At 40.0% G+C, this 21,316-nt stretch overlaps 1 protein-coding gene across 1 annotated transcript; it reads left to right on the top strand.

Moving 5' to 3' along the window:
* The first annotated feature begins 3,351 nt into the window (after positions 1-3,351).
* Positions 3,352-6,060, top strand: LOC134224563 (nucleolar complex protein 2 homolog). Its single transcript, XM_062703964.1, has 2 exons — positions 3,352-3,516; positions 3,587-6,060. Exon 2 carries the CDS (start codon positions 3,599-3,601, stop codon positions 5,969-5,971), a length of 2,373 nt encoding a protein of 790 aa, XP_062559948.1. The 5' UTR covers positions 3,352-3,516; positions 3,587-3,598; the 3' UTR covers positions 5,972-6,060.
* The last annotated feature ends 15,256 nt before the right edge of the window (positions 6,061-21,316 follow it).

Genomic DNA, 21,316 nt, shown 5'->3' with positions numbered 1-21,316 from the left:
TGTAATTTCCTAGTTGAAACCATTTAAACGGCAAAATTCCAATGTTGAATGCCGGCTTGTGAACAAAGGCATGGGATTGCCAATCCTGAAATGGCGAATTCGGTCTTTGGTCCCGGAAGGATATATCATTAGGTGCCTGCTTTGGCAAAAAAGCATTAGAAATCTTAATAATAAATAACTTTAATTTTTTTTACGTTTGGGTGGGCTCAAATTGGGTTGTGTAGCGGAGAAAAATATGAGGTCTTTCATAGTTTAACATAAAGAGCGTGCGTTTCTGATCTCCAACATATTTAGTTTTGTTTGTAAACCTTTTATTTACATTTTTATACAGCAAACAATAAGCCATTTCGATCGATAGAATGACACTAACATTCATAGAATGACAGTTGGCCCATGCAGCATTAGAACAAATTTTTAGTCCCATATAAAGTAAAAATGCAAATTAAAAATAGTTCTGGGGCTCTAAAAATTCTGAAAAATTGGGGTTAGGCTCAGTTTTTCCTACAGATTCAGAATATGCAAAAACATCGATACCCCTAAACAACCCAATTAGTCCACCAGTGACGTGAAAAGCTGTTGTTTACAAAAGCAGTTTCACCCTTTTGAAATGTTGGTGCTGAAATATTGAAAAGCGAATTCCTGCTAAAAAGATATTTTAGTTACTAGATAAAGATTGTCGCTTCGGTTCCCTTTGTTCTGCTGTCCGGAACATGTTGGGTATCAAGCTGTCAAATGGTATGTATGTATCGTATAGTATTATCTAGTAACTAAAATATCTTTTATTTCATTTGACTAAATATTTGTAATCATTAAAATTAAGTTTCAAGACATTAACATTGCTGTTCCCCTCAATATTTTGCGCTTACTCTGAGTAGCCATAAAAGTAATACAGTCGCGATTCGCTGGTTGGGCCACGACCTCGGCCCAACTAACGAATTCGGTTTTTTTGGCCATTTGAACACGTGTTCGGCCATTTTCGGGTTTTCGGCCATTTGAACACGTGTATTTCGACTTGAACATCACAAATGATGTCCAGTGACGCCCAATCCCGTTTTCCGTGTTTACATTGAATTTTGACGTACGGTTGCTTTTTAGTTGGGCCATCCCGGATAAAAAATATCATTGAAAAACAATAAATTTTATTGCTACAGCACCATTTAGTGCATAATAATTACCATTGAATGTAATGGAAATTTTACAATAAAAGTGCATAAAAATTAATGGTTTTGCACCAGCTCAACCTAGAATATAATGAAAAAAAAAACAATTATGTTCAGGATTTTCCTATTTGTTCCTAATGAAGAAAACTTACCAGCTAAGTTGAATCCAACACCGGAGCATATATTGTGATTCAGGATGTTGACACTATGCGGTTCTGCCGGAAATACACGTCGAACACCATCAAGGAAAATGGTTGTTGCGGATGTTCGAGTTACAATCAGAAGTTGTCAGCTGACCTGATTTGCCCTTCAAAGGTTTGGCCAGCGGCTTCCGACATTACCGCAACAGAAAACACTTTTACAAACTTGTTTCATGTTTTGGTGCGGAGGAAAACATGTCAAATCGCCAGCATACACACTCAACGGAAACTACGAAATACTCAAATAAAAGAAATTTTTTAGAACTTTTAAGTTGATTAATAAAATCGTTAATATGAAAGAATAATAAACATCTCGATAAGCATAAATTGATGTTAACAGAGCATGAAAAATAATTTTAAAAAACATGTTTGTTCATAGAATAGAGTCAATTGAAATTTTACTGTTTTTAACTGTTGTTTATCATGTAAAACATATTCGAAGAATCGTATGTTTTTATCTATAAAAATGATTTTCATAACAATGGAATATAATAGTTTTTATATTCTGTACATTTTTGATAAACAATACAAAACAATAAAAATATAATACAATGTATTAGTAACATTTTAATGTATTGTTCTTATAATGTGGCTACAATAAAGATTTTTTTCTATCTTTAAAAATTACAATAAAATTACAATAGATGGTACTGTGTATAGATAGTAGAATCTATAGATGAGCGAAAGCATGGCTGAGTCGATTTTTTTGCCCGTGCACACGCGCATATGACGTCACAGCACTTAACGTTTCCATTGAAATCGTGACGTCATGCTCGTTTGGAGACACGTTTGACAGTTCGTTTGGAGACAGAGGATTTATCTTCGCTCATCTATATATTCCACTATCTATAGTACTGTGTACCATAAAATTTATAATATTTCAATGACTTATACCATACAAGTTACAGTAATTTTTTATCCGGGATGGCCCAACCAGCGGAGGCCCAACTAAAGGTCAGTATCGACTTAAAAAGTAGAGGGGTTACGGAATTTTGTTCATTATTACCAAGCGGAATTTTGACAACTGATCTGCATGGAGCAAAATGTCACTTGTACTTACGGAATAATCGAGCAGAATATTTTTCCGAAAGTAAAGTGACAGCTCCCATTACTTTGCGTGGGAACCTTACAAATTCCAATTTTGATTTTTGTTCTTGTTAGGTGAATACTACTGAAAGAATTTTGTTTCAATTCTTTACTTTTCCGATTCAGTAAACGGAATTTAACATGTGATTGAGATAGAAAAAGAAATTTCTTTTGAACACGATACCAACCTTAAAAAGTGACCCAAGTATTAAAATCCCAACCAGCGAATCCCGACTGTATATCGACTAAATCCACAATGTCATGAATTAAACAAAATCAAAACAAAAACATTGTACATATTGAATGAATATTGAATGAATGGTTGGTAGGCGTATTAACCTTCTCTTCATTCCCCTGCACGGGTAGATCAAACAACCCAAATTTTGAGTTGTTTTCGATCTGGCATCTCTTTCATTCCATCCTTTGATGTCAAAAACAGATAAAGAAAACCACCTAACGATAGCAGTTCGATGGGGGAAGCCAACGCTAGGTTAGAGGGGTTGAACTCAAATTTAGGTTGTTTGAACCTATTTGAACTTAACATTAGGTGGAAACAACTTAATATTTAGGTACTTTTTCACACGTGATCAAACGGAAACTACTAAAATCCGAGTTGGGCCATCGAACTCAAAATTGGCTTCCCCCACCAACGGTCCAAATTAAGTAAAATGAACTTAATTTTGCGTTGTTTGAACTTCATTTTGAGTTGTCTGATCTAACCGTGTGGAAGAATTGCACGATGAGGGGGGGGGGTTCTTGAAAGCGCTTCTCTGGCTATGTCATCTTTGAACGGACTTTGCAATCGGTAATATTTTAATTCTAGTACTGCAGTGGACCGATTCGCTAAATATTGTACTCTAAATTAAATTTCTGCCAACACTGCACCGAGTCTGAAATGTCAAAACAAATCGCATCGTTTCATCGAGGAGCATCGAGGTACCCGCTGTCGCTCTCGACCGATACAGATAACACGTGCGTTTCATATTCAACGCTGAAATCCAATTTTCAGTAAGTTTTGACGATATCTACACATTTTTATACAATTCATCAGTCGAAAACACAAAGCAAAGGTAAGCAACGCTATAGGTATTTAAAGATGTACAAAAATTTGGAGTAAATCTGATCGTTATTCGTTTCCAGCAAAGTGACAAAATGAAACCGAAAGGTAAAAAGAAGCCGGATCTGCAGAGCATGTCGCTGGATAATTTTCTGGATAATATGGATGCCGATCTCAGTGGTGATGATGGCCCTGTAGAGGATTTCGTTCCACCGAAGAAGAAAAAAGCAAAGTTAGATAAGGAGCCTAAGGTTAAACATAAATCCATCGAGGAGGACACGAAACAAACAAAAAGAAAGAAAAGCAAGAAACTGGAATCTGCAGGCGACGAACGATCTGGTGGCCAGAAAGATGTCGCTGAGGAGCATCAAGCAGCGCTGGATAAACTGAAGGACACGGATCCAGAACTGTATGCGTTTTTGAAGAAAAACGATAAAAAGTTGCTCAGATTTGGTAAGATGGACGGAAGCGACAATGAAGAAGAAGACGACGAAGATAACGAGGAGGTGAATTTGGATGACTTGAGTGACGATGAAACAGGAGAGGGAGCTGTTCATAAATTGCCAGAAAAATTGGAAGTTGCCAGCGACGAGAGCGATTATGAGGAGGACGAAGAAGATGATGAGGAGGAGCAGGAAGTAACCCCAGGAGTCCAGAAGAAAATTACTTTGAAGATGCTGAAGAAATGGACCGATGATTTAACTACAACGCCATTGAAAAAAGTGGACACGATCCGAACGGTTTGCAAGGCTTTCAACTCAGCTTTGGTTACTGTAACGGGTGAAACGAATGTAATTCCTGCGTACAAAGCCGAAGGATCGGCAATATTCAACGGAGTTGTGCAGCTTTGCGTGCTTCATCTGGGAAATGCGGTAAAGAGTTATCTGGGCTTGACCGGATCGAAGGGAATCAAAACGCTCAAGAAGAATAGAAAGTTTGCCAAAGTGCAATCTTGTTTGAGGATGTATTTTGTTGATTTGACCAATTTGTTGGAAAATGTTTCTTCTAATCATATCATGAATGTCTTGCTGAAGCATTTGCATCAATTTTGTTCTTTTCTTGTTTGCTACTCTTCAATCACGAAACCGATCTTGAAGCGATTGATCATTATCTGGAGTACTTCTGAGGAAGAATCGGTCCGAGTGTTGGCTTTCCTTTGTATTCTGAAGATCACGTGTGGTCAGCAGCGTCGGTTTTTGAATGACGTTCTCAAGAATATGTACCTGGCATATGTGAAGAACAGTAAATTTGTCAGCCCGAACACTCTTCCAGGCATTAATTTCATGAGACGTTCTCTGACGGAAATGTTTAGCCTGGATATGACGGTCTCTTATCAGCACGTGTTTTTGTACATTCGTCAGCTGGCGATCCATTTGAGAAATGCTGTTATTTTGCAGAAAAAGGATAGTTTCCAGTACATCTATAATTGGCAGTACATCAATTCGTTGAAATTGTGGGCAGATGTGCTGGCAGTGGCGTACAACAAAAAAGAATTGGAACCTTTGGTTTATCCGTTAGTCAGCATCATCACTGGAGTGATTAAATTAATTCCTTCAGCACAATATTTCCCACTTCGATTCCACTGTTGCCGAATGCTGTTGGATCTATCCGCAAGAACCAGAGTTTTCATCCCAGTTCTTCCGTTCGTCATCGAAGTGCTTAATTCCAGTAGTTTCAACGAAGAACACAAAAAACTTTCGATGAAGCCAGTCAATCTGACCTGCCTTCTCCGTTTTGCGCCTGCCAATATCCAGGAAAACGCCTATAAGGACGCTGTTCTCGACCAGATCTACGAACTGTCCTTGGAGTATCTCGCTCATGAATCCGCTTCGATTTGCTTCCCGGATATGGCTGTTCCGGTGGTCACGGCATTTAGGTCTTTCTGTAAGTCCACCAAAGTGTACAAATATTCCCGGAAAATAAAACAATTGAGCGACAAAATAGTAGAAAACTCCGCACTCATCGAAAAGGAACGCAGAGTGCTTCCGTTCCGGCTGAAAGACATTGCCCAGATTCAAGCTTGGGAGGCTACCCGCAAAGCCAAGGGTACCCCATTGCTAACCTTCTACGAGAGCTTTGCAAAGGAGAACGAGAAAGCGAAACGGCGTCAAGCTACCCAGTCTGAAAACATTGGCGATTACGATTTACCGACGATTAAGAGACCGGAGAGGAAGGAAAAAGCGCAGCAGGACGGACCGGTGGATTTGTTCCCATCGGATGACGAGGAAGATGATTCCGGAAATGGCCCGGAACTGGACGATTCGATGGAAGAGGATGAACAAATTCCCAAGCAGAAGAGTAAGAAGGATAAAAAGAAGCCGAAGAAGGTTGATGATGTAGAGAAGAAGAAAAAAAAGAAGGTGAAGAAACAGAAAGACACCCCGGGAGCGGAATATCCACTGGAGAAGAACGGTGATGGAGAGGAGGTCGATATATTAAAGGATTTGAACTTAGATGATTGGGAGTGAACTTGGACAGTCAAGCAGAGGTTACGTTATTCTTTTGTGCCCAAATAAAAATTATTATTAAACATAAAATTTATAAAAGTATTAAAAAATAGTTTTTTCAGAAAGAAATGTTCGCATCTACTGGCTTCATTAAGTAGGTAGTTGTGGTATGCATCTAACTATATGAGATGAATATCTTTTGATTTTCTACAACGTCTAGGAATCAGGGTTCCTACTTTTTGTTTGGATGAGACAAAATCAAAGGATTTTGGGGTCGGATTTTTTTTCGTAGTTTGCAGTGATATATTTCATCTTTCCCCCACCCCTCTTTTCTCTACCCAGAAGATAAGCGAAAATCGTGCCTGCTTAGTAAAGTACCTAGTAAAACTCTTCTTTATTTAATCATTTTTTGTTCCAATATTACTTTTTTTACATTTACAGTGATCGGCCAGCTTGCCCTTTGATTTGATTTTGCTTAAATATTATGTCTTGAGTATAAAAATTGAATATATCATGACGGCCTTTAGGAGGCCCTAGTGTTTTTAAAATTTGATAACCTACTAATATTTACATTAAGAACTAGCGCTCTAACTGGAGCCTGATCTGAACGCAAGCAACGAACCCTAAACTTTTCTTTACGCACATCAAAGCGTTCATGTAAGGTTTTTACACCGGCCAGACGGTGGACCTTCGTCAACCTGCTGCCTAAAATAAGCTTGCTGTCGAGGGTCAAGCCAAGGTAGTCGGCCACAGTCGTGCCATTGAGGATGATTTTACCGTCCCAAGGCGGAACATGTTTAAGAAATTTAGAGTGGGGGGAAATTATGACCTGGGTCTTCGCCGCATTGATACAGATCTTCCAGCTGTTGAGATACTCTGTCAGGGCATCCAGGCCTCGTTGGAGGTTTTCTTTTTGTAACGTTTTACGTTTATTTCGATTAAAATAAAAATAAAAATATTCGATTAGAACCGATAAAACAAAAATAAATTTTGAATTTTGTTTTTATTTATGATCGTGTGTCGTGTTTCGTTTGCGTTCATAAAATCTGTTCGTTTCTGTATCAATTTCAAGTTTACAGTATTTGTTATAAAAGCTCAACTCATTATGGCACGCATGTGAGCTGCAAATAGGCGGCAAACAGGCGCCATGCCTCCGATCGCCATGCCAATCGGTTGGCGCAATTTTATTTGAATATGCTTTACAATCAAATTGAATGATAGCTCAGATTTGAATAGTTGAATAGTAAAATGATTTCAAAAGATTCAAAATTTCTTGGCGCAAGTACGACTCAGACTCGCTCATTTCGTCTACGAATCGGCTGGAGAGCAGAAGTGCGCTAATTAAATACTTACGTTCAGTTCTTGAAAGTTTAAGATTTTGCTTGAGTAGTTTTAGTTTAATTTGAAGGTAAAATTAGTGAGTGAGTTTTAAAAAAATAAGTGGTGTTAAATGTTCTGTGTTTTTCTTCCTAGCTTAGTGGACCGAGGTCCAATCGATTGCGTTTTCTACTCAGATAATTTTATTAAAGTGAATTAATACGAAAAAAGGTAATTAAATCGAATTAAGTTGAGCAATTCTTAAATTAATGTGATTTCGTGTTGGACACGCAGCGCCCTGCGCTTTTTTCGTACGGCTGGATTTTCTGTCGCTAATCGGCGGCATTCATCACCTCATCGAGATTCCGTTCGTGGTATTCCACCACGACTTCGTCCGTTGACCGTCCGACCCGTGTGCCCAGCGAAGGCCCGCCTCAAGTAGGTAGCCAAACGGAGGTGAGTGAGGTCGCTAAGTCAATCGTTGCGAATTTACCACGTTGGTCGTTAATTGCCGACGGAAAGGTCCTTTACGTTACATTTTCGGACCAGTGTTTTAGAGAGTGTAGGTTCGTCTTTTCTGCGTGTCGTAAATTGCACGCCACGAACCTCGATCCCAACCAAAGGATAGAGGACACACCACTCCCCGCTCGGTGAACCGGAAAGGTACGCGAAGCCGGGTCGCTTGGGTACGTGTGCCTCTATTCGGCGGAGCCGATCGCCCCGGGGAATCCAGGCCAAGTGCCACAACACTCTCTCCGATCGAAATCGGGAGCTTCCGTTCCAGCCGCCACTCACTCCGCACCTTTAGATCGGCCATATCGCACACGGGTCATCTTCATCGCTGCGCGCCAAATCGCAGTACGGACCCGCCGGTGACCGCCATCGTGTTACTGCCATCTTCGAAGTAATTGTCGCCATCATCGAGACAACGATAGCCTCATCGTTCCCGCCAGCACCGAGTCATCAAAATCCTGCGCAGGTACGTGAAGAGCTTTTTATTACATGGCCATGTTTGCTCTTTTCCATTCCGTACGTTAAATACGCGTCCAATGCGAATGAATGATCTAAAATATAGTGTTTTGATTGAATATTTTTTTATGCTTGGTTGGATCTCAGTACGTTTAATGCCTGAACTATAATAAACACTCTCACTAAATTAAACTACGTTTCGTTATTGCTCGAATGAGTGAACACTCCTTCTACGTTCCCTAAGTTTCGTTTCGTTAAGAAAGAGTCAGAAACAGTGCATGCGTTACGAAATTGAACATTATTCCGCGAACCGTTCGAGAAGTTTCCCTGAGCGAAAAGGTCTCCAAAAGTCGGGCAAACCAAACACGACCGGTGGTCTCTCGTAGAGAGTGGCGCTTAAGCCACCGTTTTAGCAATCCTCGAGAACATTCCCCGAACGGTTACATTTTCTTGAGCAAGGGTAAACGGAAATCTGCAACCAGACACCTGAGGAGGTAACTCAGGTAGTGTGGGGATGGGAATGTCAGGTAACTCTTATTCGACCCACTAAAACCAAAACCCTTTCGCTAGTCCGTACCCCCGGCCCGCAATTAAGCAATACATCAGGGGGGGGGGCTATTGAGAACGCTCACGCTTATGCTAACTCTTACTTTACTTGATGGGCTACAGCTCTTCGTTGAACCTACGCCGAATGGAGTATCTTTCTCCACTGGATTCGATCCTGGGCCAATCGCTTCCAGTCGCACTGAACATTGAGCGCCCTCAGGTCCTCATCAACTGCAAAAAGCCATCGTGTACGCGGCCTTTCACGAAGCCTGCGGCCTCTTCCGAGTTCTCTACTAAATATTATCTTCGCTTGACGTTCTTCCGGCATACGAACAACGTGACCAGCCCACCGTAGTCTGCCGTGTTGTATAAGCTTAATAATATTCAGCCCTTTATACACCTGGTACAATTCGTGATTCATGCGGCGCCGCCAGATACCGTTCTCCTGTTTACCGCCGAGTATTGTCCGCAGCACCTTATACTAATGACACACTGGTGGTACAAGTACCATGGTACAAGAATCTTGAAATGAATACCATACCAATTATTGTCTTTATTAAAGATAGTCTTGGAATAATTTTCTTGTTCTCTTGTACCGTGGTACAAGTACCACAGGTGTGCCCTTAGTATTACGCTCAAGCACTCCAAGAGCTCTCCGATCAGCCTCCTTTAACGTCCATGTCTCATGGGCGTATAAAGCCACCGGAAGAATCAGAGTAGTATACAGTGCGAGTTTGTTTTCATTTGCAGACTACGGGACTTAAGCTGGTTACAAAGTCCGTAATAAGCCCTATTTGCAGCTGCAATACGCCTTTTCACCTCGCGGTTAACATCATTATCGCACTGATGTTCCATGATACACAAATTCTTCTACCACTTCAAATTTTTCACCACCCAGCACCATTTCGCTACCACCACCACTAATGAACCCACGTTGATTGCCAGCGACCATGTACTTCGTTTTGCTGGTATTGATCGTGAGTCCTCGATCCTTGCTGTCTCCCTCTTAAAAGGCACAAAAGCCTCTTCCACGGCACGGCGATCAATCCCGATAATATCGATATCGTCCGCAAATCCCAGGAGCATATGCGATTTTGTGATAATGGTATCGCTTCTTTGCACACCAGCTCTCCTAATCGCTCCCTCGAGCGCTATATTGAACAGTAGATGCGAGAATGCATCAGCCTGCTTTAACCCATCTAAGGTAACAAATGACGTCGATATTTCATTCGCAACCCTTACACTAGATTTCGATCCGTCCTACGTTATACGAATCAGCCGTATCAGTTTCGCTGGAAAACCATGTTCAAGCTTAATTTGCCATAATTCATTCCGTTTTACTGAATCGTACGCCGCCTTGAAATCAATAAACAGATGATGTGTCTGCAAGTTGTACTCCCGGAATTTATCAAGGATTTGTCTCAGGGTAGAATAGAGTGGGGCAAGAGTACGCACTTAGTTTTCAATCGATCATGTGGCCCTTATGAAGCAAGATTCTGCATATCAAATCAGTGTCGATGATTCATATACTCTTCCTTTATGTTACCCAGTGGAAAAAATATTGAAATTATTGAGATTCGTTTTAGTAGAACCCTTATTGCAAGACAAGTGAAAAACGCACTCTTACCCCACCGGTGGGGTAAAATTGCGCATCGGGTGGGGTAAGAGTACGCATTTATCCAATCATGTGCTTTAAGTATATATTAACACAAATAAGAGTTAATAACATTTAATTGATGTTTAATGAGCATATTTATGGGAATGTTTAAAGATTACGTTACTCTTAAAGGGGGAGGGGGTCCTAAAAATGTGCACTTTCATACGAAAAATCTTTTTTATTTGTATATACAAAAAATTATAGATGTAAAAATATATATCTGGTTTCGCGTGGCGTATACAAAGGAATTTTCCTTAAAGAAAGTCCACCAATCACGTAACGTAAAATTTGGCTATTTCATCCCCCCTCCGCCCTATCTTACACTTTTTGTATGAATCCTCTAAAAATTATATGTATCGTCATACATCTCACAACCCCTCCCAGCTAAACGTTGCGTAATTTATGAATGTATCTTTTGATTAAATGAAATTACCATTAAGATGAAATTGTGTTTTCGTACTATGTTTAGGTGTACAACAAGTCCTAATACAATTCATTATTTCGCTTCAGTGCTTTGTTCGCTTAGTCTTTTCTAACACCGAATTACTTCAACTTATCCTAAAAACTTGTGATAATTTCGAATCCTGTCCTTTTTTTCTTAGTTGTGGATCTTTACGCTTTGGAAGAAGTCTTATTTCGGCCGGAAATACGGGTTTGACGTCATAACTTGAAGATTTATATGCGAACTCTTGCCCCACCGGTTCCTGCGTACTTTTACCCCACAGTCCCAAAATTTATTCAAGTAATGGTTTTGACTTCTTGGAAAACCAACCCGATTGGTGTTCTGTACCATAAAGTACTCTATACAATAGGTTATCGAAATGGTATAATGTTCATCTAATTGAACGTATATATGGTAATGAAATACTAGTTGCGGAAACCCAATTATTTTTAGCAAAATGACCAAAAAGTTATCTAACTCCATATCTCCCTTGTTGTTTATTCAAATCGTTTACAATTACACATGATAATAGTTGGCCAGAATACCTGTGAAACTGATGCAGTGCTGCTAGTTTATCTTTTTTCATTACTTCAAAAAATCGAAAACGTACTCTTACCCCACGCGCACTCTTGCCCCACTCTACTCTAAACATTTGATCCGTCGTTGATCGGCCCTCACGAAAACCTGCTTGGTATTCGCCGACGAAGGACTCTTCAAGCGGTCTCAATCTGTTGAACAGAATACGAGACATAATTTTGTACGCCGAATTAAGGAGGGTTATTCCTCGGTAATTGGCGCACTCCAGTCTGTGCTCTTTCTTAAAGAGAGGGCAAATGAGGCCGTCCAACCAGCTAGCAGGCATTTCCTCGTCTTCCCATATTTTCGACATAATATGGTGCAGAACTTCATAAAGCTGCTCACTGCGATGTTTGAGAAGTTCAGCCGGGAGCTGGTCCTTCCCCGCAGCCTTATTGTTTTTCAGCTCTTTAACAGCTTTTTTAACCTCATCTAGTGTAGGTGGCTCCACAGCTTGTCCATCGTCGCTAATATTTATTCTGTTCACCGATGCACCGTCACTTCCTTCATGCAACAAAGTCTCGAAGTGTTGCTTCCACCTGGCAGCCACTTCAGTTTTATCTGTCAGCAAATTCCCTTGTTGGTCGTTGCACATGACGGGAGATGGCGCTGTCTTTCTCCGCAAGCCATTGACAGACTCATGAAACCTCCGCATATCGTTCTGCTCCATTTTTTCCTGCGCCTCACTAATAACTTGTTTTTCGTACTCTTTTTTCTTCCTGCGGTGGTTCGTTTTTCGGCTGCTCTTGCTTCCGTGTACCGATCTCTATTCCATCGGGTACCCGACACCAACATCCGGCTTCTGGTAACGTTCTTCTCGTCTGTTACTCTCTGACACTCCATCCGTCCTGGGTCGCCTCTGTGCAGTGCCTACCACTTCTCGTGCTGTTGTGCTCATCGCTCCATGGATCGACTCCCATAGATCGTTGATGTTGTCGCTAACGTTGATTGCACTTATCCGTTCGTCGAGCTTCTGGCGTTACTCAGCCAATACTCTTTCCGCCGACAATCGCTGGATATTGTAACGCATCCTTCGCTGTGATCTTTCGTTTGATACAGTTGACAACCGTGATCGAATTTTACTGACAACGAGGTAGTGATCAGAGTCAATATTCGGACCTCTGAATGTCCGCACATCGATAACATCCGAGAAATGGTGCCCATCCACCAGAACATGGTCTATCTGGTTGCAAGGTTCACCATTTGGGTGTCTCCAGGTGTGCTTTCGGATGTTCTTTCGTGCAAAGTAGGTGCTACTGATGGCCATCCCTCTGGCAGCAGCAAAATTTACTAGCCGTAGGCCGTTGTCATTGGTAGCGGAGTGAAGGCTCTCCCTACCGATTATGGGACGGAAAAAGTCCTCTCTACCGACCTGAGCGTTAGCGTCTGCGATAACAATTTTCACGTCATGCTTTGGGCACTCTCCATAGGCTTTATCAAGACATTCATAAAACGTGTCCTTCACGTCGTCGGATTTATCGTTTGTCGGTGCGTGAACGTTGATTAGGCTGTAAATGAAGAATTTGCCCCGTATCCTCAACACACAGATTCGTTCGCTAATGGGTTTCCACCGCATCACTCGCTTCATCTGCTTGCCCATCACTACGAATCCAACTCTATGCTCTGCTTTTTCACCGCCGCTGTGATAGATGTTATACTTGAATGCAGTGTTGGTCGTGGGGTCCACGGCTCGGAAGTCACGTTCTCCGGATCTAGGCTATCGGACTTCTTGAATAGCAGCCACGTTCACTCCAACCTTCTGCAGTTCACGAGCCAGAAGGCTCACTCGTCCAGGTTCATTTAGGGTCCTGACATTCCAGGTACCGAGTTTCCAATCATAGTCCTTATTTCGTTGCCGGGTCGGTTGCCAAAAATAACGTTCTCTTTTTCTTCTATCTCCATTTTTCGTGGTATTCGAGAGGCTTCAGTAAGCTACCTTACCGGGGTCGCGTTACCTACATCGCGATGATGGGGCTGCCACCTTAGGTGTAGCTGACGCGATACAGCATTTCGTTAATCAGCCGCTGGGTACCAGGCAGACGCTGTTTGAGCCGCACCTCCTGGTGAACAGACGCTCGAGGCGTACCTTCTTACTCTAGCTGATGTCAGAAGGACAACAGTGCCCAGGCTGCACTACCAGCTAAGTACACAACCCTTAGCTGGCGGTCTTTCATCACCGTGGAAGCGTGAGATGGGGACTTGTGGGGACTAGAGCTCTGTTGGGCGCGCACACAACATCTACTTCAAGGGTGGCTACCTCACCACCAGTCGATCGCAAGCTATGATAGTAACCTAGCGGTCCGTACCATAATCGCACGTTGGAGACGAGCACCACGACAACAACCACCGCGCATGAACCGCGATGACCTCTATATCTACATACTGATGTCCCCGCAGCCCACCCGCGACATTTTGGTTGTCGGGGTGAGCAAAGTGTTCACTGCATCACAGCACTATGAGAAATTCTCATACAAATGGGCGGCCAAAAATATTTTTTCAATGAAAACTGTTTCTATGCAACATATTTCATGTGCAGGAATATTAAAGAACCTTTTTTAACCCTTAAAGGCCATCGGTAACCCTTCAAAAAATGTCACCCGCGAAAAAAACATTTTTTTTTTAATTTTTCGGTAATTTTGATTTTGTTTTTTTTTTAACACAGCATGCATAAAATAGCAAACAACCGTATTTCTAGTAATAATGTTGTTCATTTTATAAACATAACGAGGTATAGAGAATAAAAACCACAATTTTCAAGAAAACTTTGATTGCAGCGTTCTTGTAAACGCGCAAATATGCGCAAGCAAATCACTCACTAGAAGGTGGTACTAGGGTAATGTGACCATACGTCCCGCGTTTCACGGGACAGTCCCGCATTTTCATTATTTGTCCCGCGCTGAAAAGTCTCCCGCGAAAAGTCCCGCATTCAACTTATTTCTACATAATGGCCCGCAAAATACAGAAACATAGAGTACATTGTTCAGACCGCATCGTGCTTTCGTGCTGTGCGGTTCTTTCTCTCTTTGCGGAAGGAAGTTTTTAATACTACCCGAAGCTATTTTAATTTCAACGATGCTTCTTAGCGCTATTTGTACCCACTGATCCGTTACGATCTTTGCAAGGACCCGTGCCTTCGTTTTACGTTGGACCCGTTTGCGGAAGTAAAATTCCGACAAGCGGTGGTAATCCTGCAGGGACACCGTTCTGGGAAAAACCTCTTAGAAGGTCACGTCTCCACGCTCAGCAATGAGCATTAATAAAAACAAGAGGAAGGGGAGTCTCTGAATTCTCCACTTCCTTCAAAGAAACAAGGTTTCAAGACCGTCCTGCCCAAGCGCGGAAAAAATAGAAGGAAGCTGGAGAATTCAGATATTCCTTCTAACTCTAATATCGGAAATAATTCTTCTCCAATCGAACTGAGCAATCAGTTCGATTTGATTAATGATGAAATTGAGCAAATCGAATCTACCTCTAGCCCAGGTGATTCGATTCATGCTTTCGCAAAGCAAAGGATTCCGCCAATTGTGGTATCTGTTGCCGAGTTTTCTGGCTTCCGGAATGAGATTTTGAGTAACCTTCAGGGGATCAAGGTTTCATTGCAGATTGCTAGGAAGGGTGACTGCCGTGTTTTGCCGGGATCCTTTGACGATCGCAAACGTCTTCTTCAGTATTTAACTGAGAAGCGCCATAAATTCTTCACATACGACGACAAAACTGAGCGATTGTTCAAAGTCGTCTTGAAAGGTCTCCCCAGTGATGATAAATCACTGGATGAGATTAAAATTGAAATTTCTCAATTACTTGGATTTTCACCAGTCCAAGTAATTAAGATGAAAAAGAAATCCCACTCTGGTACTTCCCAGAGGGCATTTCTCAAGAATTTTATTTAGTTCATTTTAACAAAAGTGAACTAAATAATATGAAAAGTTTGGAAAAGGCCTGTATTATGTCCCATGTCCGTGTTACATGGGAACATTTCCGCAGGCCTGGGGAAATTTCCAAAACCCCACCCAGTGCCGTAAGTGCCAAAAGTGGGGTCATGGAACCAAACATTGTCACATGGATGCTAAATGCATGATTTGTGGTGGAACCTCTCACGCCAAGGACGCATGTCCTGTGAGAGAAGATTCCAATAAATTTAAGTGCGCAAACTGTGGGGCAATCATAAATCCAGTTTCTGGAAATGCCCTTCACGCAAAAGTTTTGAATTCCCGTGCAAAATTGATGACGGAAATTCCAATCGGATCCCAGATTCGACGGGTAGAAATTTTTCAAACGCTCAAATTTCGAAACCGGTTACCGGTCGAGCAATTCATACCCACCACAATTCACAAACAAATTTTGCCGCTCGTCAACGGGTAGCAAGCACTTCAGTAAATTCCAATTATTCCAATGTACCTACGTATGCAAACATCGCTGCTGGTAGACCAAATTTCTCTTCTCAAAATGAGGTTTATACCCATGTCCCAACGGAAAATAACGGTCATGTTGCCGATTCAGGTAGCATGACTGCTTCCGATCTTGATTTTTTAACTGAACAATTGCATCACATGATTGATGCAATGTTCAAAGCAAATACCATTCCTGAAGCTGTTCAGGTTGGTATAAAGTACACACAAAAAATTGTTATCGGACTCCGTTTCAATGGATCCAAATAATTTTGTGAAAGTTCTAAATTGGAATGCCCGCTCTCTAAAGGGTAAGGAAGATGAATTATTCAACTTCCTTTCAGTTCATAATGTGCATATTGCCATTATAACTGAAACGTATTTAAAACCAGGACTCTCCATTAAAAGAGATCCAAACTATTTTATCTACAGAAATGATCGTCTTGACAGCGCCTGTGGTGGGGTCGCCATTGTCATTAATAGACGTATCAAACATAAATTATTTTCTTCGTTTGAAACCAAAGTTTTGAAACCTTGGGAGTTTCTGTTGAAACAAATTTTGGACAATTTTCCTTCATTGCAGCCTACTTGCCTTTTCAATGCAATGGGCAGCAAAAGAATTTGTTGAAAGCTGATCTTCAAATTCTGACTCGCAACAAATCAAAATTCTTCGGAATTGGTGACTTCAATGCCAAACACCGTTCATGGAATAATGCTCAAAGCAATTCCAATGGTAAAATTTTATTTGAAGATTGTTCTGCGGGATATTATACTATTCAATATCCCAATGGACCAACTTGTTTTTCTTCCAGTCGAAATCCTTCTACAATTGATTTAGTTTTAACGGATTCAAGTCAGCTGTGTGGCCAATTGGTAACTCATGCTGACTTTGACTCTGATCACCTTCCTGTGACGTTTGAAATCTCACAAAAAGCCATTTATAATCCAATCAGCTCTACTTTTAATTATCATAGAGCTGATTGGGATTTATATAAAACGTATATCGATAGGATACCAAATTCCTCTCGATACCAAAAGTGATATTGATAATGCTCTCGTATCTTTGACAAATTTAATTGTCGAAGCCAGAGGCATTGCAATTCCGAAATGTGAAGTTAAATTCAACTCCATTATTATTGACGACGATCTTCAGCTACTGATCCGTCTTAAAAATGTGAGAAGAAGGCAATACCAAAGAACTCGCGATCCCGCGTTGAAAGTTATTTGGCGAGATTTGCAAATGAAATTGAAAAACGTTTCGCTATTCTGAGAAATACCAACTTTGAGAATAATGTCTCGAAGTTGGATCCCAGTTCGAAACCCTTTTGGAAATTAACGAAAGTTCTTAAAAAACCTCAAAAGCCAATTCCAGCGCTTAAAGAGGGAAATAAAATTTTATTAACAAATGGCGAAAAGGCTCAAAAACTTGCTCAGCAGTTCGAGAGTGCCCATAATTTTAGTCTAGGTTTCACTAGTCCAATTGAGGATCAGGTTACACGAAGCTTCGAAGACATTCTCAACCAAGATAATGGTTTTGACCCTTCGTTGGGAACTAATTTGGATGAAGTGAGATCTATTACTAGAAAATTTAAAAATATGAAAGCCCCGGGTGATGATGGTATTTTCTACATACTTAAAAAACTTCCTGAGAGCTCTTTATCCTTTTTGGTTAATTTATTTAACAAATGTCTTCAATTGGCATACTTCCCAGATAAATGGAAAAACGCCAAAGTTGTTCCAATTTTGAAGCCGGACAAAAATCCAGCTGAGGCTTCTAGTTATCGCCCAATCAGTTTGCTTTCTTCAATAAGCAAACTGTTTGAAAAGATTATTTTAAATAGAATGATGGTTCATATTAATGACAATTCTATTTTTGCTGATGAGCAATTTGGTTTTCGCCATGGGCATTCAACCACTCATCAGTTATTAAGAGTTACGAACTTAATTCGGCTCAACAAATCTGAAGGATATTCGACTGGAGTTGCTCTTCTTGATATAGAGAAAGCATTTGACAGTGTTTGGCATGAAGGTTTGATTGTAAAATTGATGAATTTTAATTTTCCTCTGTACATCATTAAACTGATCCAAAATTATATGTCAGATCGCTCACTGCAGGTGAACTATCAGAATACTAAATCTGATAGATTACCTGTAAGAGCTGGTGTCCCCCAAGGCAGCATACTGGGGCCCATATTGTATAACATTTTTACTTCTGACTTACCTGATTTACCACCAGGGTGTCAAAAATCTTTGTTTGCAGATGACTCGGGCCTTTCAGCCAAAGGGCGAAGCCTTCGTGTCATTTGTAGTAGATTGCAAAAAAGTTTGGATATTTTCTCCACTTACTTGCAAAAATGGAAAATTTCCCCGAATGCTTCCAAAACTCAGCTTATAATTTTCCCACATAAGCCGAGAGCTTCTTATTTGAAACCTTCTAGCAGACATATTGTCACTATGAATGGGGTTCCAATTAATTGGTCTAGCGAAGCTAAATATTTAGGACTTCTGCTAGATCAAAAATTAACTTTTAAAAATCACATTGAAGGCCTTCAAGCCAAATGTAACAAATATATTAAGTGCCTATATCCACTTATAAACAGAAAATCAAAACTTTGTCTTAAGAACAAACTTTTGATTTACAAACAAATTTTAGACCTGCCATGTTGTATGCTGTGCCAATATGGACTAGTTGCTGCAATACCAGAAAGAAGGCACTCCAGAGGATTCAAAATAAAATTTTGAAAATGATTCTGAAGTTGCCTCCGTGGTATAGTACCAATGAACTTCATAGAATTTCTAATATTGAGACATTGCAACAAATGTCCAACAAGATAATTTCCAATTTTAGACAAAAATCGTTGCAATCTTCTATTGCAACGATTAACTCCTTGTACCCTTAGTATAAAATAGGTTAAGTTTAGTTTAAGTTGAAAACATTGTAATTCCTACATGGTTAAATTCAACCAGAGGAAAAAATTCTAACTGCCAGAGGCAATTGAAATGTATTAATAATAACTAAAAGCGTAACATAGCAAATAAGGATGATAGTGTTAAGAAAACACGGAACACCTAGTCTAAGGGATGAATGCATGTATTAGATAATTAGAAAAAAAAAAAAAGATAAAATAATTAGCAAAAAAAAAAAAAAAACGACGATATGCTGAGCAATTTAATAAAAATAGAGTACATTGTTAGCTATTAGTTTGTGTTTTAAAAGAAATTATTAGATTTGATTAGAAATTCAATATTTTGCTTCCATGTATTTTCTGCTGTGTAATTGCTTGTGTTTCAAAACGCAACATACAATATTCCACTCCATTTAAATTGCCATGCGGACTAAAAATCTTGCGGAAAATCTACTCCAGTTAGACGACGATCTTTACTGTGTTGTTATTGGATATCGATAGCAGTGTTGGGAAACACTCAAATTCTTAAATCTCATCGAAAGTTCAAATCAAGCGCGAACCAAACAACACCCGACTCATGGCACAGAGAATCGTTCATAATACGACTCGTGGTTTGCATCATTGCTTGATTTCTACGTGTTATTCTCCGTTGAATTATCGAATTTACTTTCTTTGCCTAAAACAATGGATAATGAATCGGGTTTTGGTGCCTTTTGAACCGAAATCCTTTTTGGCGATTAACCGGATCGATGCGATTCTGCACGCGAAACTCAAGCATGATGCTCTCCCTGTAGAATCGCAAGCGATCTGAAGTGGGACGGAATTTTTGATTTAATATTTATTCAGTCTCACCCGTTTAGAAATAGATTGGAACAAAAACCGTGGACCATATTCCTGAAGACGAAAGCTTCAACCAGAATATACTTTCAAAAAATATGATCTAGTTAATTCATAATCACAGTATCTACTTTTGTTAGGTATTTTAGAAAGAGTTATTTAGGTTATTCAGAAAATACATTTCGAGATTCGATATCATTGTTTCTATCGCTACAAAAAAAAATTATAACAAAATTCTGTACGATCAAATGCTGAACTGAAAGTCATTTAACTGCAATTCGATAGTTGCAACAGTTTTGCAGTTATCGGAGAGGGAACCGCTAAACTTCAAAATTATACGAAATTCCATGGCAGCTATATTGAGCTGCACATTCAACGTTTGAAGAAAGCTTTGACTTCTAAAATGAGTTGCCGTTTATCGAATAGTTAGCAAACTAAGCCTTGGTAACAAATAAAAAATTGAAAGATTTGATTTAGGCGTATTGCAAAAACATATAAAACGTTAACCTTTTTTTTGTCCCGCGCTCACACAAAATTTATCTGGTCACATTATACTAGGGTTATATTTCAATCCCCCATTTACAGATCAGGGGACATTTGGGAACATTAGGTTTGCGGGACCATTTTATAGCAAAGAATTATGATACTTAAAGTTTTTCTTCTACAACTTTTTGATATTAAACTTCGCGTGCAAAACAAACCAAAACCTTACATTTGGAGAAAAAATGACTTTATAACATACAAATCAAAGTAAGTAATGATTTTTTATTTTTATCAGCTTTTTTCACTTCACCAGCCCATATCTTTTGACTGAATAAACACAGTGCTTCAATATTTTCCGATTCTTTTATCTAGGGTATATACTTTCATATGATATATAAATTAGAATCTATGACTAAAGGTCGAAGGACAAAAGGTCGAAAGACAAAAGGTCGAAGGACAAAAGGTCGAATGGACAAAAGGTCGAAGGGACAAAAGGTCGACGGGACAAAAGGTCGAATGGACAAAAGGTCGACGGGACAAAATGTCGAAAGGACAAAAGGTCGAAATTACAAAATTGGTTAAAATTAAAAAGCCATAGTATTGAGAACAATACAAAGAAAAACTATGTTGTAAGTACCGTCATCGAGGATGACACTTGGCCAAATAAGGGTCAGGTTGGCCCATGTTTTCGACAAATTCAGCACAAGTAAAATCTTCTATATACATAAAAATGAATTTCTGTCTGTCTGACCCTTATAGACTCGGAAACTACTGAACCGATTGGCGTGAAAATTTGCATGTAGAGGTTTTTGGGGCCGGGGAAGGTTCTTAAGATGGTTCGAGACCCCTCCCTACTTTGGAAAGAGGGGCTCCCATACAAATGAATCTTGAATTCCTGCATAACTCGAGACCTAAACAGAGAATAAATCAATTTTAAGCGAAACGAAGTTCGTCGGGTCTGCTAGTGTAATATAAGATACCTTTTTGAGCGATTCAGATAGCCGACCTACAGACTGTTCGTGAAAACGATGGCCCAATCTTGACTTGAACCCACAACCTCTAATTTCCACACAAAACTCTACCACCAATATGCAATATGCATGAGTACATTCATTCATTTATTTAGTTTACATCTAAACAGAAACCACTGAATCAACAATTTGACGCCACAATACACGATTTAATAATTCGAGAATACGGAGGTCTTTTTAAAAAAAACTTAAACGTCTAATTACCTTCACTGTT

The sequence above is a fragment of the Armigeres subalbatus genome, chromosome 3 (assembly GCF_024139115.2).
Source record: "Armigeres subalbatus isolate Guangzhou_Male chromosome 3, GZ_Asu_2, whole genome shotgun sequence".
NCBI classification, from domain to species: domain Eukaryota; kingdom Metazoa; phylum Arthropoda; class Insecta; order Diptera; family Culicidae; genus Armigeres; species Armigeres subalbatus.
Note: the sequence above shows the minus strand (reverse complement) of the source record. Positions and strands in the feature narration are given on the sequence as shown.